This window comes from Rhamphochromis sp. 'chilingali' (assembly GCF_963969265.1).
Source record: "Rhamphochromis sp. 'chilingali' genome assembly, chromosome: 16".
Classification (NCBI taxonomy): Eukaryota; Metazoa; Chordata; class Actinopteri; order Cichliformes; family Cichlidae; genus Rhamphochromis; species Rhamphochromis sp. 'chilingali'.
Window position 1 is genome coordinate 13817084 of NC_137943.1, and position 27581 is coordinate 13844664.

At 42.6% G+C, this 27581-nt stretch overlaps 1 protein-coding gene across 1 annotated transcript; it reads left to right on the forward strand.

Annotated features, from left to right (window-relative positions):
* Positions 1 to 87: 87 nt before the first annotated feature.
* Positions 88 to 27557, forward strand: LOC308383449 (ephrin type-A receptor 4-like). The gene is made up of 19 exons (XM_080861411.1): positions 88 to 692; positions 1356 to 1423; positions 3605 to 3802; positions 4118 to 4228; positions 4640 to 4994; positions 13741 to 13896; positions 14486 to 15022; positions 17404 to 17528; positions 17673 to 17832; positions 17922 to 18033; positions 20512 to 20570; positions 20771 to 20884; positions 20984 to 21169; positions 21242 to 21303; positions 21497 to 21706; positions 22016 to 22192; positions 24476 to 24663; positions 24864 to 25049; positions 27361 to 27557. Exons 1-19 carry the CDS (start codon positions 536 to 538, stop codon positions 27476 to 27478), a joined length of 3279 nt encoding a protein of 1092 aa, XP_080717537.1. The 5' UTR covers positions 88 to 535; the 3' UTR covers positions 27479 to 27557.
* The last annotated feature ends 24 nt before the right edge of the window (positions 27558 to 27581 follow it).

Here is a 27581-nt window from a genome sequence, read left to right on the forward strand (position 1 = left end):
ACGTGACTATGTGATTATTTTTTAAGTGCAGCATTGTGACGTTTATGGCCTCCTGTACCCCAGCTGGCCCTCCTTTGGGTTATCACTGCTAAATGCCACTTCTGACGTGCGCCAGATAGCTTCTACTGACTACAGCATTCATTTACTCCATCATTATGTTTCCCAGATTAGGTATTTTAAAGTGGGCTGACTAAGTTTTGTGGTCGAATCAGTGAAAAACGTCTCAATTATTATTATTATTTTTAAACAATTTTATGCAGTTTAAATTTACAGCCAGAGCGAAGTTATTCTTTTCAACTAATGTCACCCGTTTTTAAACGCAGAAGCTGCAGATCTGCATTTGCCTTCTTAGAAACGTTAACAAAGATGCTGAAGGATAACACACCGACGCTCGTATAGTCTAGAACAGTCATTTGCCTCGTGTCATTTATCATTACTGGAAGCATAGGAAGTGTAGGAGACCGCCCCAGTACCCACTGCTGCATCCAACTCGCGTTCACACTTGGTTTCATTCAAACACTTTTTTCCCACCGGGATGGAGCTGCTAGAGCGAGTGCGCGGAGCCGACGGGGAACGCACACGCTTCCACGCTGCACACATGGCTGCAAATCTGTGGCGAACGTTTTCTTCTACTATCTGGATATTAACATTAGTTTCAAGTTCGAGAACAAGGATTTATCCGCCAAATGAAGGTAAGGAAGGAGGGACTCGAATCCGTGTTGCTTGTGTGGCACAGTCGGGTCTTTTTTTCCGCTGTTGCGAGCTGGGAGAGATCCTGCGTGCGCTCAAGGCGCGTCCTAGGATAGCAAAGAACAGGGAAAAATTTGCAAACATCTAGAAGAGGAAAAAAAGTTGAATTCTTAGATATCCTTGTAATATTTGTGCAGTCCAGCTGTGAGCTTTTTCTTCCTTTAAATATGTTTCCCCTTTCTTCTTTTTTGTTCGTTTCTTTATGTTTGTGGGTTTGGTCATGGTGGAGAACACTGAGCACCTCTGTGTTTTTGTTATAAACAGTTAAACCGTTGAATTCATAGTTTGGGGTTTGGGGTTTTGTATATGAATAAAGCTCCGAGGTCTTAAATCAACAGTTTAAAATTCTGTGAAAAATATAAATGTATGTGATATTAAATGTACATATATGACTCTGTGCAGTGGAAATAAGATAAAATTTTTAAACCTAACAGTGCCAATGGACGCCTGCTTTTACTTCCATAACTGTTCACAGCTTAACCATCACTTACTTCTTGTGAGAAGTCTGTCAAATTAATTTTCTCTGCTTAAGAGCAATTTAAAAAAAAATATTCCAGACTGGTTGTCCTGAGTACACCTGCATGTGTGTGTGTATGCAATTTTAGTGACCCTGCTGGATACCAGGACAGTGCCAGGAGAGCTGAAATGGGCAGCCAGTCCTGCAGAGGGAGGGGTGAGTGGGATCTGCCTGTTCTTTTTTCTTTTTTTTTCTTTATGAATACACTGTTTACAACCTGTTCTCTCTTTGGAAAACACACTCACACACCCTCTCTCGTTCCTCACACGCGCACATGCACACGCGCGGTCTGGAAACTGTAAATAATCATCCCACAGATTTTGAAATGTGCTGTTGTTCACCAAGCCTAAGTGCTAATATGAGACTGCTGCCATTGCGTTTGGCACAAGTAAAGGCATAAACCAGCTTGGTGGTGGGTGTCATTTTTTAGGAATTTTTACTACCGTACAGTTGCCAGAATGAATCCTGGTGATATCTGTTTCAGATTTGATCTTCTCTTTGTGTTTTTTTGTCATTGTCGTGATCTGCCATCCATAGTTCTTCCTCTCTTTCTCTCTCTCTCTCTCTCTCTTTCTTTGTCGTTCAGTGTCTCTCTTACCTCTTTTGTTGGTTTAAGAGTTAGTGGTGAACTTGCCACTTGCCATTGCCCTTATACTCTCACATGCTGCTTGATTGACAGGGTCCTGGTCTGCACGCACTGAGCTTTTGATTACAGGCACTCCCCCCACCTTCCTCACCCCTTAGCTACACACATACATACAAAACTCCATTTCTGTATGTTTTTTTCCTTCTCCCTTGACAGCTGCGTAGGCTGACAAAAACTCTGAAGGAGACTAGACACAGAGACATCATACCCCATGTCAGCTTTTATACAGCTAACTTCCTCAACCCGCAAAGACACTACAACAGCACACAAACGCTGACACTATGTGGGCATGTGCACACCCTCACACTCACACACATTTTAACACACTGTACATAAAGAAATGCGTGGCTTACAAAAGATCAGTCTCGATTAGATATTCCAGGCCAATAGCAGTGCTGATACATTTTGAGTATTAAATCAATAAAGAATGGGCTTAAAATGTACATAAAACTGTAAAGACTAACATATTTACTGCACCGCTTACAAATCACCCAACATATACATAATATTATTATTAGCTGATAGCATATAGGCAATAACCCCACATTAGACAACGAAAGCGACTTTGATGGCATATCGATCAGTCTAAAGACACACACTGACACACAAGCATGTCCTTCAAGCACACACACACACACACATTCTTCTGTCATTCCTCTCGCTCTCTTTTTCTCTCTTTGGACACGGTGCATTTAGTGTGTATACAGCTCTCACTAGCAGGGAGAGAGCAGATTATTATTCAGTGGCAATAAAAAGCCAATTTGGACTTGGGAGGCTCAGCGGTCATTTGAAGGGTCACAGTACAAGGCAAATAATCGGCTCTATTGAGATGGATGGTGCGGTGAAGGTTGAGCCTGCTTCACTCGTATGGAAATGTGCCTGCAAAAACCTTGGAGTCGCAACAAATCTGAACCACCGTCCACTGCAGAATATTGATGCAAGAATGAGCATTAGCCCGTGAGGCTTCACGCAGCAGCGGTGAATCAGAGGGTGGACACCGGCATCTGAAATTTATTTTGTATATATGATGACTAGAAGTACCCCTCAGTGGACAGGCAACCTAAGTTTTTCACAGTGTGCACTTTTTTGACAGCCACGGCTGCTTATGTGTGTGTTTAAAGCTTGTGCCTACGCTGAAGAGTTCAACTTTATGCGGCGTATGCAGTCATTTTCAGTTCACGCCAGCACAGTATGAAAATCAACTTTCAGACACTTTAACATTGCTGCCATCACAGCGGCTATTTAGATGCTTTTGTCAAAATTATATAACAGTCTGCAGCTGCCAGCATGGAAGGGTTTTGAAAACCCTTCTCTGTTGGTGCATTGTGGGAAATTAAACTGGCGTGTCATCTGAAATTTGAGTGCCAGCAGCCTTTTTAAATGACTGCTGCTTGGCAAATGACTTTTTTAATTTAAAAAAAATCAGACTATCTTGAATTAAGAGAAGTTTGGGAAAGCTGTTCTCCACATGACAGTTACATTTCATTAATATCAAGTCATTCATCAAGGCAACTTTGATGGAACATCTGCTTCAGTTCAATTCCAGTCACTTCAAAGTTGGTCTTCGTGATGTTGGCCTGAACTAAATGCATTTTTCGAATGTAGTCTAACGCCTGTAGGCAGCAACATATGTCTTACATGCACAATCATTGCTCTAACTAACGCAGTTATACAAATGTGCTTGTTTGAAGTGGGAAGAGGTGAGCATTATGGATGAGAAAAACATCCCCATCAGGACGTACCAGGTGTGCAATGTCCTGGAGCCCAATCAAAACAACTGGCTCAGGACAGACTGGATCCCTCGGTCTGGAGCTCAGCGGGTCTACGTCGAAGTCAAGTTCACCCTGAGAGACTGTAACAGCCTCCCAGGGGTCACCGGCACCTGTAAGGTACGTGAAAGCGTGCTCAGGATGTGTAGCGTGCTGGTGAATGTATGGCCTGACTGCGGTAAAAAGTTTTAACAAAACAGCAAAGAATTCTGATAAAGGGTCTGACCTTTTTTAATATGTTAACTCTCATGATAATTACTTAATGGACAGACTGCCGCTAATGGACCTTTATTTTATATTACAGCTGCTGTTTATTCAAGCACAAACCCCACTTTGACTCATTATCATATTAAGAGAAAAGATGAGTGCTGGTGCTGACGATAAATAGGTGCCTCAGTCTGTCCCTTTTTTTTTAATTCCCCTTTTGTCTTGTAGGAGACATTCAATCTGTACTACCATGAGTCAAACGAAGACAGAGAGAGCTACATCAAAGAGAGCAGCTTCATTAAGGTGGATACGGTGGCAGCAGACGAAAGCTTCACCCAGGTAACACCGAACAACTGAGTCAGGCTTTGAGTTCCCTCCGCCACTCAGTGTAATTTGCTCCTATGTGGAAAATAAACCCCCCCAAAAGCACTTAGCTGTAATGTTTTTATTTGTTTTACAAGCACTTTTATCTTAGATGTCTGTTTTGCTGTCCCGGGAATGTTGGCAAGGTGCTTTTGCTCAGTCTTTGCTAAAGTAACTTACATTCTAATCTTGCAGGCCGTAAAGCTTGTTTTGCCTTAGCAATCAATAAAAGTTATTCTGAATCGGAGCCAAGTGCTGAAGATGTGGAGATCAGCGGCGGTTCAATTGAAACGCCCACTTTAAGTTGAACAAGCAAATTGAATTAATAAGGGGTGACACGGTTTACTGCACTGTTTATTAATGCAATGCTGTTTCCTCTCAATTCAGGTGGATGTTGGAGACCGCATCATGAAACTGAACACAGAGGTGCGAGATGTAAAAGTCACGACCCGGAAGGGCTTCTATCTAGCCTTCCAGGATGTGGGCGCCTGCATTGCTTTGGTTTCTGTCAGAGTTTTCTACAAAACCTGCCCGCTAACCGTTCGTAACCTGGCAACATTTCCCGACACCATTACCGGGGCCGACACGTCCTCCTTAGTGGAGGTCCGGGGGTCCTGTGTCAACCAATCGGAAGAAAGAGAGGAACCTAAAATGTACTGCGGTGCTGATGGAGAGTGGTTGGTTCCTATTGGTGGATGTCTCTGTAACCCCGGATATGAGGAGAGGGGAGGTGCATGTAAAGGTAAGTGGTGCTGGCTACAGCAGAGCTACTTCTCTTTTGTGCACTCCTGAATTAATGTGTTGTCACTTTGAAGTTTAGCATCTCTGTGAACAACAATCACAAATGTGCTCAGCTTAACAAGCTACTCTGATAATATTGATATTTGGTTCTTTTCGTTTTTAAAGGGGCACTCGCTAGCTTGGCAAATGTGGTTTAGAGAGGACACCATAACAAATTTTATTCTGTTGCAGAAACAGTAGATAGTGGCACTTTTTTAGTGTTTTGTAAGGTATCCAACTGAAATTGCAAATTACACAAAAGAACACAAAAGAAAATTGACCTAATTCAAACTCTAATAATATTCAGATTGCAGGTTACAAGCTGAGAACAGAGAAAAGAGATAAGATGGGTCATTCTGAAGGTGATAAAATCCATTTATGAACGTCTTTAATCAAATTAATGGGTTTTCTTTTTCTGGTGTTTCCGCTGGATACTTAGCAACTGCACGGCAAAGTCAAAAAGCAATGTGTAAAAGTGTAATTTTCACTTGATTTTTAGTAAAAATTCAACAACTTTTAAAATCAGTGACCTTTAGTGGTGCAGTCCATATTGGCCTGCTCAGATCAACAGGGTGGCATGCACTGGGAGCATTTATCTGTATGGACACATGCCCAGCCATCATTTAGAGTGGGTTAAATTAAGACCGATCTTTTTGTTGCAAGTTGAAGTTCTGCTTTGTGTACTGAGCGCTAAGGTCTCCATATGAGGTGTGCTCGCATAACCACAGCCATCTGGACAAAAATGTCTTTCTGTCGCTTACAAATTTGGTCTGAACTTTACTGTAACAAATATGCAAGCTGTTCACACCTTTCACCGACTCACATGTGGCTCGGATGACGTGTAATATTTGGAAACGACTGTTGTGATAGTGAAGACTGCAAATGTCCGCGCTTATGTGACAAAGTGGGGTGAACGGGGTTGGACAGACTTAGTGGAGACACTTTTACAACATGGCTCGACTCTCTCCATTCATGTTCACTCAAACACACAACACACATACACAGATGGACAGAGACCAATAGAAGAAGAGCTGTGGGGGTGGGGGTGAACGATTCACTGATGTGCTCCCTCGGTTTTATTTATGAAGCCCATCCCAGCAGGCTAATTGTATAACAAACAGACCCATAATTCAAAGAGAAAAGAGGGGACACTGAGAAAGAGAAATATACAGAGATGGACATAAAAAAGAGCGATGCATTGCCAGTTGGCCAGTTGGTGATTAAGAGAGAAAAAAACATGACTTTTTTCTTTGCAATGAGAGATGCAGTTGCCAAAATTCTGTATGAATATGAATAGTATGTGTCTCAGATGTTCTCTGAAACCGTCACCCGGCTTAGCTCATTTGTTTCATCTGAAAGGAGGGGGAGGTTTGTGGGGTGGTCCCTGAAGCCTGAAAGATGTTCCTCCTCAACTAGATTTAGGAGAGACCCTTGACTCTGTTGAACCTCCAGCAGATGTGAAGTGCCATCTATCTATCTGCTGCTCTCTTCTTCATCTCCCTACTCTCTCTGCCTGTCAGGTTGTTGGCTGGGCGCAGCTGCCTCAGTGGAAATTCATCAAAGTCTGAATGAATACAGAATGTATCTCTCCAAAACCTCTGACCCGACTGAATTAGACGGACACCTTAACTCTTCTCCTATTTTAAGTTTAAAATTTGCAGAGAGAAACAGAACAGGAGGGCGTAGCGGGATGGAGGGAAGAGAAATAGATTTTGGAAGAGATTAAGATGATCTGTCTCTCAACATGTCACACACACTAAGAGATTTCTGGATCATGTAGACTCATGTGCCATCTCTGAGTCGGCACAACGCGTTCAGGTGAAGACAAAACCAGGCAAACTAACCTTGGCTGGCAATACGTCATTAGAAGCTGGGCTCATTTTGCACTTGAAAGACAATCGTATGTCTCAGTTTGGAGTCTTCTCTTAGCAGTGCAACTTACAGTTGTCATGCTTGTAAGTTAGAGTTGTCATCTAATGTAGTAATGTTAGACCTGTGATGCACAGACCTAGAGACCTGTCTAAGATTATCTATCAGCCACCAGTTGGAAGGAAAAATGTATATTTACTATGAAATTGATTGCGTTTCAGCTTGTGTGTCTTGTTCAGTGGTGGTGATGTCATTAGACCACACCCCTTCTCATTACAGAGATGCACATCACCTAATATGCTTAATTGGTAGTAGGCTTTCGAGCCTATACAGCTTGGAGTAAGACAACATGCATGAAGAGGATGATGTGGACAAAATACTCATTTGCCTAATAATTCTGCACTCCCTGTAATTTGTTGTTACACTGATAAGACACAACTTTGCACAAGTTTGCATTGCACTTTTTCCAACTTTCAGTACAACTTGGAGAGGGAATTGGGTGTATTTGGAAGACAAGTCAGCATCTTCCATGCTAATTACAGCCAAGAGTGGCAATCTGCTATCAACCAAAGCGATCACAAGGAGGTTTTTGGTGCAGCACTCTTTTTGCAACCAATTTCACCTGGTAGAAACCACTCACCCACTTGTCAAGGAATAGAAAATTTGCCACAAAAACCAGAGATTACCGGGGGTTGGTGACCTGTTTCTAGGCCTGTGCAGCGTTATCTCACGTTGAACATCAACATCAGCTGTCAGCATCTTAAAAATGTGCTCTTAGCTAGCTAGCAAGGATTAGCATTAACAACATTCCTCTTAATGCTTTAAAAGATTTTGGTGATTCATCCCTCCTGCTATACAAGCTCAAGCGACCGTTGATGGGTCACACTCAGGTTTGAGAGTTATCACTAGACAATCTAGGTTCTTGTAGTGCACTAAATGTCAGTGTGAGTGCACTTAAATGGCAACTGTCAGTGTGGAAGTATGAGTTCTGTGACGCAGTAAGAGAAAAATAATTCACACACGCAAGGATTAGTTTGATTACCTCCTAAATAACTCCCACTTTCTCTTTTTGCATGAGTTTTTAAGGTGTTTATAAAGACACAGGAGAAAAATCTAGTCTGATAGTAAAACACCAAACAAGTACATTTAATTTTAAATGAAAAATCTATGCTTGTCTGCTGGAAATGTTTCATAGTTATATGTCTCCTGGTTCAATGGATTGTTACCCACATTAATATTATCTGCATGTGCACTTTTGCACTGGTAATGCATTTAAGCTTCTGCGACAGTTGCGGTTAATTTAAACTGAAACAAGTGTAGATTTAAAGGAGTAAAATGTGAGAAGTTCATTTTCAGTGTTGACGCAAAATAATGAGGATGGAGAGGATGAGCGGAGAAGCTCTGGAGAGGAAGAAGGGATTAGATCATGAATGGGGTGAGAGAGGGGTTGAAAGAAGGCCACTGACAGCAGAAGGCATCAATACAGAGCTCCCCCTCCCCTGCTGGGGGTTTGTCACTTGGTGCAAAGGGGGCGAGTGGAGAAACACAAGAGAGAGGGAACTCCCCCTCTTTCTAAACCCTTGGTTAAGACCGAGGTCATGACTGAGCCTTATGAAGACGTCAAAAACTTTGGCTGACAGCCACACACACACACACACACACTTGCAGAAAGAGTTTAGTCGCACAGAGCGGGGTCACGACCGAGGTGGATGAAGACGTCAAAAGTTTGACAGCTGCGATCCGTCTGGGAGGATCGGAAACGAGGGAGGAGAGACAACAGAGAGAATGTGAAATGTGAACGGCTGAAGAGGTGGAATGAAAGCGGAGCCTCCTGGTTTTCTCTCTCTCTGCTGGCCTCCTTTTTCTCTGTCGTCCGAATCTCCTCAATTCTGCTCAGTGCCTGGGAGGGTTGGAATGTTTCTGTGTGCGAGCGTGTTTGCATGTGTGTTCCCTCCATCCAGAGAGATTTCATGGTTGTGCTTCTTTCCAACGCACCTGCAGTGTCTCGTCGACAGCAGAAAGCAGTTGGACAGAAAGAGGCAGAGGGAGAGACGGCAACACTGAAAGAGAGATGATAGAAAGAGCAAGCGGATGATAGAATGAGTGCGTAATCGCTGTATTCAGTCCCTCTAATTATTGCATCGCATTTCTGGACTCCGGACATGTTGGACTGCTGACTTAGAGTGTGTGTATGTGCGAGTGTGAACAAGTGCACGTGTGTGTGTGACTGTGTCTGTCTGTGTACTGTATCTCTGATTTTCTGCCTAACAAAGCCCTCCTTCCAATATACTCACAGTTTGGAGGACTGCCCAGGAATGCCTAGAGAAGAGTGTGATGGGGCAAACAGAGAGGGAGGAGTTTGTGTCTCTGTGTGTGCATGTGTGTTTGTGTATATGTGCGCGTATGGCAGGTGACGAGGCAAGCAAAGACACTGGAATAGCACGAGTGATTGTTTGAAGTGAGCCAAACTCAGGTGGGGGAAATGCTTTGCATTCCTCCATAACAATCAGAGTGCGTGTGTGTGTCTGTCTGCGTGTGTGCTATTGTCTGCCTCTCCCAGGTTGTTCTTAATGTACAGGAGGTTTGCCAGCTTCACCAGGCTGTGTTGTAGCTCCCTGGCATGGGCACAAGCTCCGCTCTCCCTCTCTGTCTTGCTCCTATTATCCCTCCTTCTCCAACTCCTCTCCCCGATCCACAGTCAGGGGGTGGGGGTGTTGCTGCTGCTATGGTGGTGGTGGTGGCAGGGGGTGATGTGTGTCTGATAGGGAGGGGGGGTTATTGTTGCAGAGTCCCTTTCACATGCTAATGTTCAACACTGTTGGCTTTAGGCAGACACACACACTCACAAATCCACACACTTCTCGCTTCAGACCACCAGTTTATGTGAATATTTAAATTTAGACAAACTTAAAGCTGCAGCCTCGTTTGACGTTTTAAATGCAAGACTCCATTGACCCTGTGAAATACAAGCTAAAATTGGCTACAGGGGAACTTTGATTTTGGAGCCAGGCGGTCCATTCTAGGAAGTCCTACACTTGAAAAGGATAAGGATCCGATCCTATCTTCAGCCTCATCTCCAGCCTTTCCCCCAGCGTTTCCTTGGGCGTTAATTAAAATGGGGCATGACCCCTGCGATTAACAGCGTCCCTCCTTCTCGCGTGACGGTCTATCAATCCGTCAATCCATCCCTCCCTCCATCCATCACACAGACAGGTGTCAGACCGGAGCAGTGAGGGGTACTTCCTCCATCTCCACCCCTCTGCTGGGAAGAACCAAGGGACGATGACAGCTAACACGGGGTCAAGGAGAATTCACGCAAACGCACACACACCCACCCTCACACACACACATGCATGCACACAGTGTGCCGACGAGGCTTTTAGTTGGATTTGGAATGAGCTGCATTTGCATTTTGGGTAGCAGAAGAATGCATATGCAAATGAAGACAATGCTGATAGTAATCAAAGGGCACCTTCTCCTGCATGTCTCTCCCTTCTCCCTCTCACTTCGTCTCCCCTCTCTTCATCTCTTTATCTTTCGCTTCTTGTCAGTGTTTTTCTCGTGCTGCCTCTCCCAGTCAACCTTCCCAATCCTTTACACTCTGTCACTTTGTCTCGCTTGTCTCAAGCAGCCGAACAGCTGATTGCTTTGTAATTATCGTCCTGTCTAACAGGCAGAATGTTAATGTGCCCACAGACACACACACACACACACACACACACACACACACACACACGCGTCTTTGTTTTTTTTTTTTCAAATTTCCACCTTATCAGTAAGCGTGCTTTACCGGTCAAACCCAAGCTCTCGCGCGGCCTTCGGTAGCGTAGGGTTAATGTCGGGTTAATGACACCCTCATGGGCTCTCATTCCAGGTCACCAAAAACCCACCCTCCTCCAGTAACCGGTGCTAAAGGAGACACAAAAGACTACAGAGAAAAGAGAGAATAGAGACATAAGAGGGCGCTGAAGGAAGTTTATGGCTTCAAATACTTGCTTGCTTCTTTCTCTCCCCCCTTCAGCGTGTCGTCTTTGTTTGTGAGGAGGATGGAGGATTAGATGGGACAGAAACAAAAAGCAGTGTGCTACCCCCCTGGCAGATTCTTGTTGAGCCTTGTAATCAACCTCTAAGTCCTCCTCAGAGGTTCAGATAATTTTCTGTCTTACCTACACTGTTGATAAAGGAATGCGGAGAACAGCTGGAGAATGACTGTATTTTTATCTTGCACTTTATTGTCTAAACTGCCACAACACGATGAGTCACTCGCCACATGAAAGCCGTTCTTATCAGCCGTTTTATGAATTTACAGGTTTCGACCGAGTAGTTTTCAGCTGTGTGTACTTGTGCGCGGCACCCCTGGTATCGATATGGGGGTATAAAGAATGCCAGCCAACGCTTCAAAGGTTTCTCGTGGCTTGATACTGCGAGAGGAGAGCGATGTATGGAGAAGAGTTATCGGAGAAAGACAGATAAGTGGAGGTCGAGGAGGAAGTGCATGGGGAGCGAAGGAGGGAGACTGTGAAATGTGAAAGGGAGGGCAAATGAGTGTGTGAAAGAGCAAATCTGTGGAGGCTCACACAGATGGGGCAGGATGGTTGGTCTGAGTAGATTACAGAGGAGACTTCCTCCCTCTCATCTACCGACGAGAGTGTCATAAAGCATACTAACGCACTTAAACACAAACACGCACACACACACATCATTCCCAGATTCCTATCCACTCTCACTGGGATGTCTTCATCTCCCTGTGCAAATGTGAAAAGGGCTGGGGGGGAAAAAAGCGGAGAATTGGGAAAGACGGTGGGATCGAGGAAGGAGAGTGAATAGGGTGTGATGATGAAAAAAGAAGGTGTTGAAAAAATGATTGCAGTGGAAACAAATAAAGGATTTCCTTCTGACAGTAAAGAGAGAGAAGAAATTGCTCTAAGCAGCCATGCCTTGCCATCTCTTTTGCTTCACCAGTGGATGTCAAGCAGTATAATTATGCACTCATTTATTGTATTGTTGTTCTGTCAATGCATGAACTCCCTGGTATACAGAGAGAAGATGTATCTCCCTCCACTCTTCCTCTGTCTCTCTCTCAGCCCCTCTCCTTCTCTGTTTCTCCTCTTTCATATATTTAAATGTCAATTATATTTGTGTGGGCTGCCGGCGCTGAGGAGTTTTGATGTATTCAGTTCTAGTGTTTCTGGTTTCTGCGTGTGAGTGGGAGCTGATCAGTAAGTGTTCTTTTAGGTGTTCCTTTCTTTGCTCATCAAAGTTAAAGATAAAAGAAGTCAACGTGCCCCTCCCCCCTCGCGCTGGATCTGTTTCTCTCTCCAGATTTTTCCTTAGCAGTTGTTTGTCTTCGGATCAAAACGCTGTCCAAGGAAAAACCTACTCCGCTTGTCAGTTTGAATTTTGCAAAGGCTCTCTAAGCATTCAATACAGGCAAAAACAAAGAACTGTATCAAGGGTTAGGACCTTGGAAGTAAATGTTGACAGCACTAATTGCAGCCTGCCGCGGGGTGGACTTTAACTCCTATAATCTCATTATTTATTAATATGTTTGTAAAGATATCTTGCACAACGTTTCACACCAAAAATTATTGGGTGTATATTTGGAATCTAATACGCTCAGAATGTATTTCACTGCCTATAAAGAATTTATACATTTCATTTCAAATTTATTAGAAGTTATGAATTGAATTCATGAACTGATTTTTAAACTAGATGTGTTTGGCATGTAATAAATGTAGAAAACTGCATAATGCCACCTGTGTGACTGGGCGCACAGTCGGAGCCAACATCAGAGCGAACTGCATAAATCCCAGACAGGTTAACACTAAAACAACACAATTATTTTCTCCACTTAGATATACAGCCCTGTGCAAAAGTTTGAAGCACCCTTTATTTCTCTATATTTTGCTGGGTACATGGTAAATACTAAGAGATAGTGCTTTTCTACTCGTTCTGCAACCTCTGTTTTACACAACATACCTCGTTTATACAAATACATTTTTTTGCTTAAGTGCTTTCCATATAACATTTACACTCTGATGGATGCATCGGAGAGCACAATTTTAAATTCGAACCTGTTGCCACTGATTTTCAGTCCAGCCATATCAGGTTTTTTCAGCTAACAGCTCTTTGGGAGTCACCTTGTTGGTGGAAAGATTCTATGTTATGCTTCTCAAATTGTGATAATGTCTTCATAGATTCAACTAAAGAAATGGGAAAAAACAATGTGTTTTTGCATCTAGGTTGCTAGTAACAACGTGCTAATGATAGAATATGAAATTGGTGCTTTGCCAGGTTGTCTGTTATGTCTAGACACAACACTGGTTTGTCCTTTGAGTTAGGTGCCTTTTATTCTTGAATGATAGGTCAGTGTTGACTTAGCAAGCAGAAGATTATTTCCCTGAAAATGGTCAGGTAGAAAGACTGGACTGAAAATGAGTGAAGAAGTTGCCAATGTGGAAATCCTGAGACACCTTCAAAAAGCCTGGAGAATAATTCCTCAAGAACACTTTAAAAAATGAATTTAATTTCATCTGAAGTTGTCCTTTATTCTTTGTAGCACATAGTGAGCTAAAAATAGTGAGGTTCAGACATGTTTCACCTCTGAAAATACTCATTCACAAAGCAAGGGTGGGAGGAAGGTGTGATGCATGAGGTCAGCGTTTTTATGTTACGAAGTAGTGGACCAGCACAGCAGTGCACCTGGAGCAATGCAAATGCAGTTTTTTGTGCTCTCCAAAAAATAATGTTCATGTTTGAGACAGTGTGGCCTGTTTTTATCATTGTTTTTTTAATGCAGATGTTTCAAATGGAATCTTTCTTTCTCTGTGTCTCTGCAGCCTGTCGTGCTGGTTTCTACAAGGCCAAGTCTACAGATCCAGGATGTGCCAAGTGTCCTCCACATAGCCACTCACTCAGAGATGGAGCAACTATCTGTGATTGCCATGCTGGATTCTTCCGTGCTGATACTGACCCTCCCTCCATGGCCTGTACCCGTAAGAGTACACACGCAGACACAAACGATACGTGTATGCATTTGCACAAACAAAAGCAATAAGCACAGCCGTCTTTACCCAAAGTCTATATCTCTAACAAACAGAGGGGCACACAAATGTGTCTGAATGCCACTCCTGTTTCACAATCCCATTCCTTATGACTAAGCCACCATCTACATTCTGTTAGGGAGTGATAACTAAAGACATCAGGAAGTGAATAAATGCTCCCCCCTTTCTCTCTCGCTGTGTAAGTCTATGAGTAGGTTCTGTGTGACAGACTTGGTGGCCTTGGTTAGCGTAATTATGCCTATATACAGCACATGGTTTTCTTGGCCTGGGAAAAGCAAAAACACATACACACAATCTCTCAGGCACACATACAAAAAAATAAAGGCCACAGACGAAAACATCAACCCCATCAAAAACATCTCACAGCCGTATGATTTTCAGTCTAATGCCAGATGTCTGCATTTTAGGCTGTGCCAGAAGCCCCGCACATTCCATTTACTTCCACATTTTGAATTCACAGTATATGGTTGATTTCATTTATGTTTATGCCCTCCCCCCACCCCTTACGCTCTTCTTTCAGAGCCACCATCAGCCCCACAGCAGCTCATTTCGGTGGTGAATGAGACCTCAGTGGTCTTGGAATGGACCCCCCCTCATCGTTTGGGAGGAAGAAGTGACACAAGCTACAGTCTGGAGTGTCTCATCTGTCAGACTGGGAGCCACAGCCACACTGGTGGTAGAGCCATTCCTAGGAATCGCAGCATCTCTCAGCCTGAGGCTCAGCATAGTGGGCTGGGAATGCAGTCAGACCAGGGGATTGTGGGACCCGAAGCTTCTCATCTAGGCAGAGGTGTCTTCCAGAGCAGGCCTGGAGATTTTCCCCGGCCTGGCTCTGCCGGCGGCTCCGTCTCCAGCTCTCAGTTCTGCGCGCCCTGCGGCTCAGATGTGCTCTTCTCTCCCGGTCAGACGGGCCTCACGACCACCAGGGTGGTGGTGAGCGAGCTCAGGGCCCACACGCACTACACCTTCATTGTCCATGCGCGCAATGGGGTTTCCCAGGCCAGTGGTGCAGGGGCAGCACAGAGCGTGTCTGTGAGCGTCACCACCAACCAAGCTGGTGAGAAAGAGAAGTGTTTGTTTGTGATAAATCTGTTTGTCAGATTGTTGACTGTAACACAAAATCTGCTTATAGATGTTGTCCGTAAGTGGGTCAGCAGAATACAAGCCGCTACTCAGTGCGTGCGAAGGCCTACGGGAAGTTCGGTCGCATGAGTAAAGCTCAAAACTGTAGATTGCACAAGCAGATATGCACATGCTCTGCATGTAGGTATACTGCATCTGTGTGTATTGAAAGTAGCATCTGCTGTAAGCACTTTAAAGCTGTAAAACAATGGCAATTTTCCCACTTGTGATAGGAAGTAAAGGTACATATTGGTTTGCAATGAATGGAAAACACAGTTTCATTTGAAAATTGAGAAGGTTCTGGATAACATGTGAGAAGCAGAAACATGACGGCCAGTGGGGCTAAACCTTTCTGTATGTGAGAACGCAAATGTACCACACAATGGGATATTTTAATTTAGCTACTTGCAAGAATTTAGCAGGTAATGATCTGGTGGATTCACAGTGAGCCAGCGGTCCTGTCTCCTGCCCCTCTGCCTCCTGCATGCTTTACTTAGGAATACTTTGTTTAGCTCCTTGGTTAAACAGTATCCTGGTAGTGAGATCACATCTAAAAGCAGACTACTACTTTTAATGTCATCCTGGCTTCATTGTCTCCACGTTGTTCAGGCTTCATGTGTGAAAACTGGTTAAGTTGTTAATGGAGAAACACACGACAAGGCCCGTGTCGTGCTCTCTTCCAGCCGGAAACTTGTTCTCTTACTATCACTGTCACAGTTGCCATAGTTATTACTCTGTCCTCCTACACCTAACAACAGCTGAATTAATTATAGGGGTGTTTTCAAGAGGATGTCAGAAAGCATTCTGGAAAATGTAAATCACAGACTTAAAAACAAATAGAGAGAGTTGGTTAAAGGGGGAAACGGATGCAATAAAAAGTAAATCGCCACACTTAAATAACTGAGCAGAATCGTGTCGACACTCAACAGCGCCGGCGTACCAAAGGGTGGGATTTTCCTCTTTTTTTTTTTGCCCTAAAATGCTTAACCGCAAAACTATTTGAAAAGTCACTCACATTTTATGAAGTGTTTCATTTTAGTTGTGAAGGTGTCAGCTGGTGTGTGGCGTTCCTCACACATGCTCTCCATTAGTTTTCAGCGTTTGCTTTTCTTTCTTTCTTTTTTTGATGCTGTTACATCTCAACTGTCATTGCTGTAAGTCTTTATGGTGGCATTTAGAAAGCAGCGCACCTGCCTGGTTCCAGGTGCCCCGGGGAAATAACTTAGCAGCGTGTGCACAGCATGAGAGCGTGCCTGGGATCTGTCAAGCCCAACCTGCACTACCATATGGCTCGATATCGTATGAGCAGCCACAAAGGAGGACAAAGAGAGAGTTAAAAGGAGGGAAATGTGGAGGGATTTAAGGGGAGAGAGTGCAGAATGGAGCTTGTCTCTGTGGAATAGGAAGGAACGAGATGTAGGTCAGTTCTCAGGTGCACTGGGTCAATGGGACTGTTGATAAACAGCCATTCTGAGCTGTGTTCAGTGACGCCAAACTATCATATGGTTCACCTTAGAATCAGCATTAGAGCATATTCAGCTTGTCATTCTGCATATGTTATACTGATGCTCCTCAAACTTTCTTTAAATAATGTAAACTATTTAAAATATTTCAAGGCCAATATGATGTAAAAGTGTCAGTGTCAGTTAATAAAAATACAAACCGTTACATTTTGCATTTACCGATTGCAAAAGTGGTGGAAATCCACCAAAGACAGACGGAATTTCACTGAACCGAGTCTTTCTTGTGGGTTGCACCTCAGATTTAGTAACAAACAGGGACTCGTGCATCACTGAGGATTTTTGTCATTTTCTGTGCCAGAGAGGCAACTGCAGCGATCAAACTTTTTTCCAGGCACAGTCGGTGTCTTTGCTTTGTTTTGATCAGAGTCATTACACAAAGAGAAGCTTAGCACAAATATATGGATCACCTCTTTTTCTGTGGTGTCTGTACTTGTGCTACGCTTGAAACTCTGTACCATTTTCACGATTTTCGTCTGTCATTAAATATCTGGATGTGGTTCTGTGCTCACAGTAGACGGGATTGTACTTGGTGCTTTTTCCTTCTGTGAGGTATTGCGGCAGCTGGATGAAAATAGGAATATGGAAAATGAAATGTAGTTCAGCGAGCTTTTGTTATTGAAATAATTGTTGCTAAAATATGTTTGGCTCTTATATCATTAAATTACCATTTAGGGAAAAAAAAGTACCTCCTGCAGTACTCTGAAGTGCCCCTAGGGGTATGAGTACCATTTGAGAAACAGTGGGTTAGACTATTGTCTTTGTATTAGTTCTCATCATGTTTCTCTCCTCTCAGCACCCTCTCCAGTGTCGTCTATCCAAGCCACTGATGTCACCAGGCACAGTTTGTCGTTGTCGTGGCAACAGCCGGATCGACCCAACGGGGTCATCCTGGAGTACGAGGTCAAGTTCTATGAAAAGGTGAGCTGCCCGCAGGTTAATTCAGCTCAGGCAGCTGTTTGGAATGTCAATATGCCGGCTCGCTGTTCGCATTGCACTCATGGTGAGGATGGATTTGCATTCAGACACTGAATAGATACCCTTCTTTTTGTCCCGGCTAATCAGGATCAGAGAGAGAGGTCGTACCGCATAATGAGGACCTTCTCTCAGAGTGTCGATGTCACGGGTCTCAACCCCCTCACTGTTTACGTGTTTCATGTGCGCGCTCGCACAGCTGCTGGATATGGAGAGTTCAGCACTCCCTTCGAATTCTCCACAAATTCAGGTATTCAAACAGCGCCGTTCAGTAGTGGGAGTTTTAAAAGAAGCAGCTATCACTTTTTGGTTGGTGACTTCTGTGTCCTTCCTCCTTAGATCCCTTCCCTCTGATTGGAGAAGGAGTCAACTCTGCCTTCCTGCTGCTGTCTGTCAGCGGGGTTGGAATTTTACTGCTGATATCTGCAGCTGTCTTCATCATTAGTCGCAGGTATATATACACACACACACAGACACACACACAGCAACACAGACATACAAACACAAAAGATCCAGTAGCCATACACACCTATAGACTTGTTAGGCCAGCTAGAAAGCAGAGGTGTGGACTCGAGTCACATGACTTGGACTCGAGTCAGACTTGAGTCATTAATTTTATGACTTTAGACTTGACTTGAAAAAATGTTCTAAGACTTGTGACTTGACTTGGACTTTTGCACCAATGACTTGGGACTTGAATTGGACTTGAACCGGTTTACTTGAAAAGACTTGATATTTTACCCCAAATATAAAATTTAACATGCATATTATATAGAGATTGAAAATGTGACGTCATTCACGGGTAGAACCGCAAAGGATTCTGGGAACTCGTGGCAAGCGGTACTAGCGCACGCAGGCTTTCAATTAAAATCAGTTATACAGCGATAAAAAGAAACACAAAAATGGCAAGAAGCCGTTGTATTATTAACTGCAATAGCCGGTCGCATGACAGCCACGGGTAGCCGACGGGTAAAGAGATCGGTTGTTATCGGATTACGTCGTTGAAGAGAAATTGTTCAAGCCATGTTTCCGAAGTAACAAAGACGCGACGGATGGCCTGGATTGCAGCCATTCAAAGATCAAATATAACGTCCCAGAACACTCCAGCTCACAGGTTAGTCTGCTCCAAGCATTTACACGAAGGTCAGTGTTTTTTAGTAGTTAATGCGTCATTTTCATAACATAATTGGTGATATAGGTTACAAGCAAGTCTGGCGCTGAACAGAAATTGTCGCGCTATGCTCCTTTATTTATTGTGCATAAATAGTGAATTGTCCTGACACAATATTGCGTTTCGCTTCTGTTATTATGGTACATTGACAAAAACATATACTTTTATTCACAGGATAAAACAGGTTTTTTGTATCACTAATTGCCCAGTACGATTACAGCATACAGTATTATTGTCACTGCTACATTTCTGTGATGGGTACCAGAAATTATTTCCACTACTAATTAATTACCGTTGAGCTCAAAGGTCCTATTAATAAACGGTTAACGAATGTGTATTTATGACGACAATTTGTGAGACTGGTAAACTTATGATACGTACGATGGTCTTTCGTTCTACACGGTGCATTTCAAGGTCCTGCACCCATCCGTCGGTAAACTGTACCTGGGCTTGTTGCAGTGACCTGAAGTTACTAAACTTCATGAGTGTATGCACTCACTCCAAGAACCGTATGATTATAAATATGCATATAAATATGCTAAGATGAGATAGCTGACTTCATCTAACTAGCAAATGTTGTCCAGGCTATGTTGGTGATACAGTTTTTTTTAATGTGTATGATATTTTTGTCATGCGATTTTAAAGCTGGTCCTACAACCGCATCCAAGAATAACATGCAGCTTATCTCAGAACTGTCTGTGAAAATTATTCTTGGAGCTAGGTTTAATTGAGCTGCATTTTAAAGAGGTGCAATTTCACAATTTGTGTATATTTTCTAAGTTCACTATTTTGTCATGTGTTGAGAAAAACACAGATTTTAAAATTACATGGTCTAATATTTACATTTAGCATATAACTGCAACATTATTTTTTCGTTTTGTTTTTTTTTAAAGACTCGAAAGGACTTGAAATTCAAAGTTTCAGACTTGTGACTTGACTCGGACTTTTACACCAGTGACTTGAGACTCGACTCTGACTTGCCTGACATTACTTGAGACTTGACTTGAGACTTGAGGATAAAGACTTGAGACTTACTTGAGACTTGCAAAACAATGACTTGGTCCCACCTCTGCTAGAAAGTTCTCATCAGTGCAAAGCTGACGTCAACACGAGTGCAGCCTTTCTGTTAACTACTGCTTCTGACCAAACTGCTTCAGCGCACACAAACAACAGCCACAGTTCCCCTGCTATTGTGGGCCTAAATAATGTGTGTGTGTTACCTGAAGCTTTTAAAAGGGATTAAAGTGGAGACAGTGATAATCCCTTTGTCCCTGACTTGTCATTACAGTCTCTTCAGCAACATAGCATGTGTGTCAGCTTCCGCTGGCGTGCACCCTCACCAGCATGCGCAGATGCCCACACACACACACTCACGCACACACCTGCTCAGACACAAAGGTGTTTTTGACAGTCTCTTTGTTTAATGGAAAACACCTTTTATCTTGCGCTACCTGAGGCGTTGTGCCTCCTCCCTCTCTCGCTTAAATGCTTTGATCTGGTCGTTCTATGCTTTCCTGCAGCCCGTTGCTCTGCCTTCCTCATTGTCACTGCTTTCTGTTGCGGCAAATCCTTGAAAATCCAGCGAAAGGCACAGCCCTGCTAGAAGAGAAAGCACACAAAGTTAAAAGCAGTGTGACACACGTGGCCTTTTGTCAGGTCAAATGACTAAAAATCACAGCACAAAAGACCCAATAAATGAAAAAGATGGCTACGAGCTCACTTATCTTCATTGTCTGTCCCTCATTTATGTCTCATCAGGAGGAGCAAGTACAGTAAAACAAAGCAGGACTCGGAGGAAGAGAAACATCTTAACCCAGGTACTGCATATGTGCACGTAAGGTCTCGTGGATGCTGTTTCTCCAACTATTCCTTCAGATCCACCTGCACATCTTATATGCATACCGCCAAAAGATATTTACATAACATATGCAGTTATACAACAATTTCTCACCCTCCTCTGCATCCCTCCTTCTCCTCCTTCATCTCGTCTCCTCTCCCGCCTCTCCTACCTTTGCAGGAGTGAAAATCTATGTGGACCCGTTCACCTATGAAGACCCCGATCAGGCCATCCACGAGTTTGCCAAAGAGATTGATGTCAGCAGTATTCACATTGAGAAGGTTATTGGCATGGGTAAGCCTGGCATCGGTGCTCGCGCACACTCACAAACCCACACACACATGCTTACTTGGCGCTGACGCTGCTGTTTTTGCTATCTCTGTGTGTGTGTAGGAGAGTTTGGGGAGGTGTGCAGCGGTCGGCTGCGTGTGCAGGGGAAGAGGGAGATCTATGTGGCCATCAAGAGTCTGAAGGCAGGATACTCTGACAAACAGAGGCGGGACTTCCTGTCTGAGGCATCCATCATGGGACAGTTTGACCACCCGAACATCATCAGGCTGGAGGGTGTCGTCACGAGATGTGAGTAGTGCTCAGCTTAGAACTCAGTGTGGAGATTTTGCTTGATATTTATAAAACTCTTTACCTCTTCAGGTAAACCATTGATGATCATCACAGAATATATGGAAAATGGATCTCTGGATGCATTTCTTCGGGTATGGGCCCTTTTATTACGCTGTCATCTCCTGTTATGAAATGAATATAAATTTTGGTTCTGAGTTGTATTTAAAAAAAATGTGGTAAAAAAGATTTAAATCACAGATGAATTGCAGTCAGTCATGACTGTACTGCTAGCTGTGGGTGTCTGTGTTAACTTGCCTTCCTGTCTCTGCAATTGTACCATTTCAGAAACATGACGGCCAGTTTACAGTGATCCAGCTGGTCGGCATGCTGCGCGGCATCGCCTCAGGTATGAAGTACCTGTCAGACATGAACTACGTGCACAGAGACCTGGCAGCACGAAACATCCTGGTGAACAGCAACCTGGTGTGTAAGGTGTCCGACTTTGGCCTGAGCCGAGTTCTGGAGGACGACCCAGAGGCCGCCTACACTGCAAGGGTAAGACACACTGTTATTTTCCTCATGTTAAAACAATGCTTTGCTTTTAATGATTGCAAATTCATTATTCTTTATCACTTACATATTTCATATATATATGTGCTATCACATCTTCAGTTCACACATTTGTTGTTAAAGGCGGCCAAAAAGCTGTAGAATTCATCAAATGAATAGACGCCGCTGAAAGAGCGACGCTTAGAGCAATAAACATTAGCAGTGAGGAGGTTTTTTCGCCCCCGACTGATTAAATGAAATCATAAAAAACATAAATTATTCAATTAACCAGTGTGACTTTTACTGCTGTTTTAGGAGGCCACTGGGACTTATCTTTCTCCTGGGGGGAAAATCCCCATCAGATGGACTGCTCCAGAAGCTATAGCCTACAGGAAGTTCACCACAGCCAGCGATGTGTGGAGTTATGGTATCGTTATGTGGGAGGTGGTTTCATATGGAGAGAGACCCTACTGGGACATGAACAACCAAGATGTGAGTAATTTTAATATTATTGAATCCATGCGATGCCTTGTAGAAAAAAAGAAAAAGAATGCTGGAATTCTTGATGTGTGTGAATGATCTTTATCCTCGAAGAAAGAGTGAAAGTAAAAACAATGGCTTATGTGATGTAACACAAAGCTGTGTTTTTGGACATGTGATCAGCTCTGAAGCTAAAATGACATATACACATATACTACAGCTTCTGAGCCACAAGCATTAACATTAATTAGAATTTTCGCAAACAAGTTGTGAGCTGTGACTTTCTCTAGAAGTCAAATTAAACTTTTGCTAATGTTCACACAGGAAATGGGACTTAAATTAACCCCGTCTACACAACACACCCCACTTCTTTTGCATATTTCAGACAAAAATAAACTGTCCTCTGTGCACTTCTCTCTGAGCAGTGTCTTTGACCTCTGTGCTGTTTGTAAAATGCAAAAAAAAGTGCAAAATTTGGGTTTGAGATCCTTGGGTAAGTTGAAAGCAATCAGAGGACGTTTTATTGAAGATAAATATTGAGACATATATGAATTGGCTGCTTAGAGTCATTCCTCAGCCAAGCCAGGCAGTAATTGTGTTTTTAGGACTCTGCACCAGCGACAGATGCAGCTGGAGGCACTATGTTTTCTGCTTTTCCATCCATCATTAGTCTCTCTCTTACTTGTTAACATGATATCTCAGGAATGCCCTCAGGGGAATTTTTTTCAAGTCTGGCACAAACGTTCAAAGGTGAAGGTCACTATGGCGGGAAAGGATTTCATTACATATGTTTACTTGGATTAGACTGATTTTCTGGATAAACGTCACTGTGACCTCATAGAACAAGCTTTTTGGACATAGCTCAAGAATTCATACGCTAATTACACTGGAGAGGGTAAAGAGATGAAGTGATTAAATTATATATCATCATGCGCTGCAAATGTGCTTTCAGTGTTGTAAGCCAGTAATAGAAGGGGAAATGGATGTAAAATATTACTTGATCTGTTCGAGGAGATACCGACCGAGTCGGCTGTACTTTGTAAACTTTTATCGACATATGAAGAAAAATGGTGTTACAGAGTTCATTTGGAGTAGTTGAAACAACTAAGATGACTTGTGGACATGTCTGCAATGTGATGGATTTCATCTGCAGCACTGTTTGGATATTTAGTTGATTTTTATTTTGTCCAAGTATTAAAAGGGGAAATTTGCACAAGCAGAGGTGCACTATGCACTTTATTAGCTTATTTTTTGTAGTGCATAGATTTATATTATAAACTTACTTCACTAACAGAAACAAGTGAACTTGTTTCTTTATGAATATCCCGGCTATACTTTTCATACCGAGACGGGTTTTGAGTAGCATTTTAGTATCGCAAAGGTTTACAGATTGTGTTGCAGACATGTGCTGCTTGATATCTGCACTGCACACAGGAAAATGCAGAGCTGCACACATCTGCAGGAAATTAAAATCAATCGCAGTTAGTGGTGAGACGACTTTGGGAACCGTTTGGAAAACAACAAGCGAGTAATAAATCTTCAGGGAGAAGAATTTGCTTTGCTATTGGTGAAGTTTAAACGGCAGTCGCACGATTTTCATCATTTCCTTACAAAAACCACAGATTTATTTAAAAGTCTAAAAAAAAAAAGTGTTTTCTGACAGTAAGTATACACCACAGCATTTTTTTTTAGCTAAGTGACTGTACAAGTTTTAGATGGGTTGCCATAATATTTTACCCAGATATTTGTGGTTCACAGAGAATGAATCATAATAATATTTGTCATCCTTATTTTTTCTGGAGCTGCAGAAAAGCAAGAGCGGGTCAAAGTTGGTCACTAAATGTTTGAAAGCTATCATCCAAATTTAAGATGATGAACATGGTGAACATTACACATTGTCATTAGGTAGATTAGTGTAGCGCCCATTCAGTGAGAGTGTAACCCGGGTTATTTGGCTAGAATTTACATGACAGGCTGTTACCATAAAAGCTAACAGATAAGCAGCTGATGCTACTGCTTTGAAAAGAAGGACAATTAGTAAATGGACGTTTTATGCTTCTTAAAAAGCAACACATGAACTGTGCTCTGCATGAGGATAATTACCAATGCTAACCAAGTCAGCTGCTAAGTAATCAGGAAAGCTCATCTTATAGCTTCAAATGGCCATTTAAACATAAACAGGTGCAGTTTCACATTTTCTTGTGTTTGGTCTGCGTTTAACAATTTTCACGTGACCAAATTTTTGGAACATCTTGGGTTTTGGGTTTTCTGATAACAATGTGAAACCTTTTTTAGGTGATCAAAGCAATAGAAGAGGGCTACCGACTGCCTGCGCCCATGGACTGCCCTGTGGTGCTGCACCAGCTCATGTTGGACTGTTGGGAGAGGGATCGAGCAGAGAGACCCACGTTCAGCCAGATCCTCAACATGTTGGATAAACTCATACGCAACCCTGGGACTTTGCGCCGGACAGGAGGGGAAAGGTACTTACAGTGCACGAAAGCAAAGACAGAAATTTCCTCAAGCAAAGTAGCAATTACATGCACATCCACACATATCCACATTCATATTGTGCTCACACCCACTCCCACATCTTTATGATTTTTTTTCTTCAGTTATGACTTCACACTCCTATTTCAGTCCCTTGCCGCCACCAACCTGCTGTTTTTTTCTGCACATATAGACCCACAGGCACAATACTGGAGTCAGGGGTGGGTTCAGAGGTGTGTGTGGCGGTCATACCGGAGATGTGTGTGCCCGAGTGGTCGCTGTGTGAGTGGCTGCAGTCCATTGGGTTGGAGAGGTACAGAGACACCCTTGCAGCAGCGGGTTACACCAGCCTTGACAGTCTTCTGGCTCTCACACACCAGTAAGTGTACCTTCATGTGAAAATGGATTGAAATAGGAGCCACTCTGGCATTAAAAATGTCTTAAAAATGGAATCTGTGATTTTTTTAAGCATTGGGCATAATCGAGTTAAAACTAGCAACAGAAACCCACTCGTATTTCTGAATCAAAATTCAGTGTCATGAAAAGCTGAAACAGGGTGTAAGAAATTTATTTATTCTGTATAATCGCAGCTTTCATTCTGTCCTGTAATATTTAACACTTTAATGATCTCAATGCTTATTAACTGAAAAACGTCAGTGATGATCCATATTACAGTCTTTTTAAAGTACCTTCTGTTTGTAAGCCTTGTTTAGTTTAACCAGAAACATAATTAGGGGGAAAGTGAGTGATAAAAGCTACTCATGACTATAACATTACATCATTTAAAAAGCTAGTGTCACCTCATAATCTTACAAATGCTTCTTTTTGTGTTAATTGGGTGTTCTCATTAGCAGCGAGTTTAGCTCGCACTCACTCTTAATGGCATTAAAACAGACCTGTTTTGCATTTGTAGACTGTATATAAAAGAAGGATGCAACCTTCTGTGATGAATGGTGATGAGACAAACCCAGCGTGAGGCACAGAGGCAGGGGAGGTAAAAAGCAAAAGAGACTTTGTTGGCAGAGAGTCTAAAGGGTAAAAATTAAGCATAAAACTAGAACCAAGCAGAAACAGCTGAGATTATAAAAATGCGTCATAACGGAGAAGAAGACAATGACTATAAATACGCTGTGAGCTAATTACACAGCAAAACACAGGAGGGAGCAGGATAGAGGTGGAAATAATGAATCCCAGGTGAAACAAAGCAGGAATAAATAGAGAATCACAAAGATGGAAACAAAAGAAATAAAAACTAACCTTCAATGTTAACTAGGGATTAACCAAACGACAAATAACACTGATAAAAGTAGAAAGACGACGATACACAACTCGTGTAAGGCATGAGTTACTAGGAAGAGAGAAGGAAGAGGGAAACGCTGGGGGGATTATAAAGGTAATAAATTAACTCAAGAACCAGAACACAAAATCAAAACAACCCAAAACCAAAGGAAGTTAAAAACTAAAAATGTCACAAACTTCTCAAAAACATGGGACTGTGACACATCCATCCATCCATCGTCCTCTGCTTCCTCACTTCAGGTTTAGCTCTGAAATGCTGGATTCTTTCTAATAGTCAGCAGGGTTCAATCACTCCAGTTGCAGAAAAGCAAAGGTCCAAATCTTTTTTCTAGATTTATAAACCTGTAAACTGAACCACTATTACGAAGACCTTTTTTTAACAAAGAGTAATGTTTATTTTGTAAATTTTAGTCCCATTTAAATGTAAAAGGCAGAAATGTTTTGTACGTGGCTACACTCCAACTGAGAAATCATTGACTAGCTCGTTCTCACTCCCGAGGCATAATATAGGCGAGGCGTTCCTGAGTAACGCGAAAGGTGACCTACTGCGTTCTTATGCTACACGGTAATACACATTCCAGCCATGTATTCGAGCCCTAACTCTAACCTTATCCCTAACTTTAACCAGCACTTTAATGACGTTAGCTAATGTTTTCCAAAGCGATTTAAGTTAAACGAACATATATGTGTAGATTCATTCCAAAAGGCTCTCATGTTTCCTCCTTTTTCTGACCTCGTAATATAAGGATGTGTTGGGTGGCAGGAAGCGTATTAAACTGACGATTTGTCACCTAGCATAAAATGTTACGCTTTGGGAATGAGAACGTGTTGCATTGACATGTGAGCATGCAGTGTCCTCGACTTCTAAGCCACACCCACTCATCATGTCTGCTTTTTTTTTTTTTTTTTTTTCTTAAAGCAAGTAGGCGATCATTTCAATATTTCAAGCCCCGAAGATGGGAACCCACAGACCAATTCACGTTAGACATCACATTAGCTGCAGTTGCCATCTTTTATATACAGTCTTTGTTTTATTAGCATGTGGTTTCTTGATTACGTTGCTTCGTTTTGTTGCTTTACTCTTTTAGTGCTGGGAGACAATGGTGTTTGCGGTGCAAAGGCATGAAGTATATTAAACTCTTCATATTACGGCTGTAGTTTAATTGATAGACCGCTGGCCTGTTATTACCCAGTGATTTAAATGCATAGTTGAGCAGATGCAAAACCCTAAATATCTCCAAATGTTTGTGTGTGGTGAAAGTCAAAGTGTGGGTCAATTTAAAATAAGTAGGCTCGTGATCAAAAGAAAATAACAGCCAGCCTTATCCCTTAAATACTGCATATTGTGCCTTTGTGTGTCTGAATATTTATCTCTGTCTGTGCACCCACAGGGAGATGGACAGACTTGGAATAATCACACCGTCACATCAGGACATACTAATTGCTAGTGTGCAGCAAGAAATATTCTCTCAAATGCAACACATGCAGCACACTATGGTTCCAGTCTGAGCTGGCGAATGGATACAAACCTGTTTCATTTACCTCATCTGTGCACTTTAGAGGGACTTTTCACCAGTGGAAATATAAAGGAGCGTCGTACAGTAGAAACGCA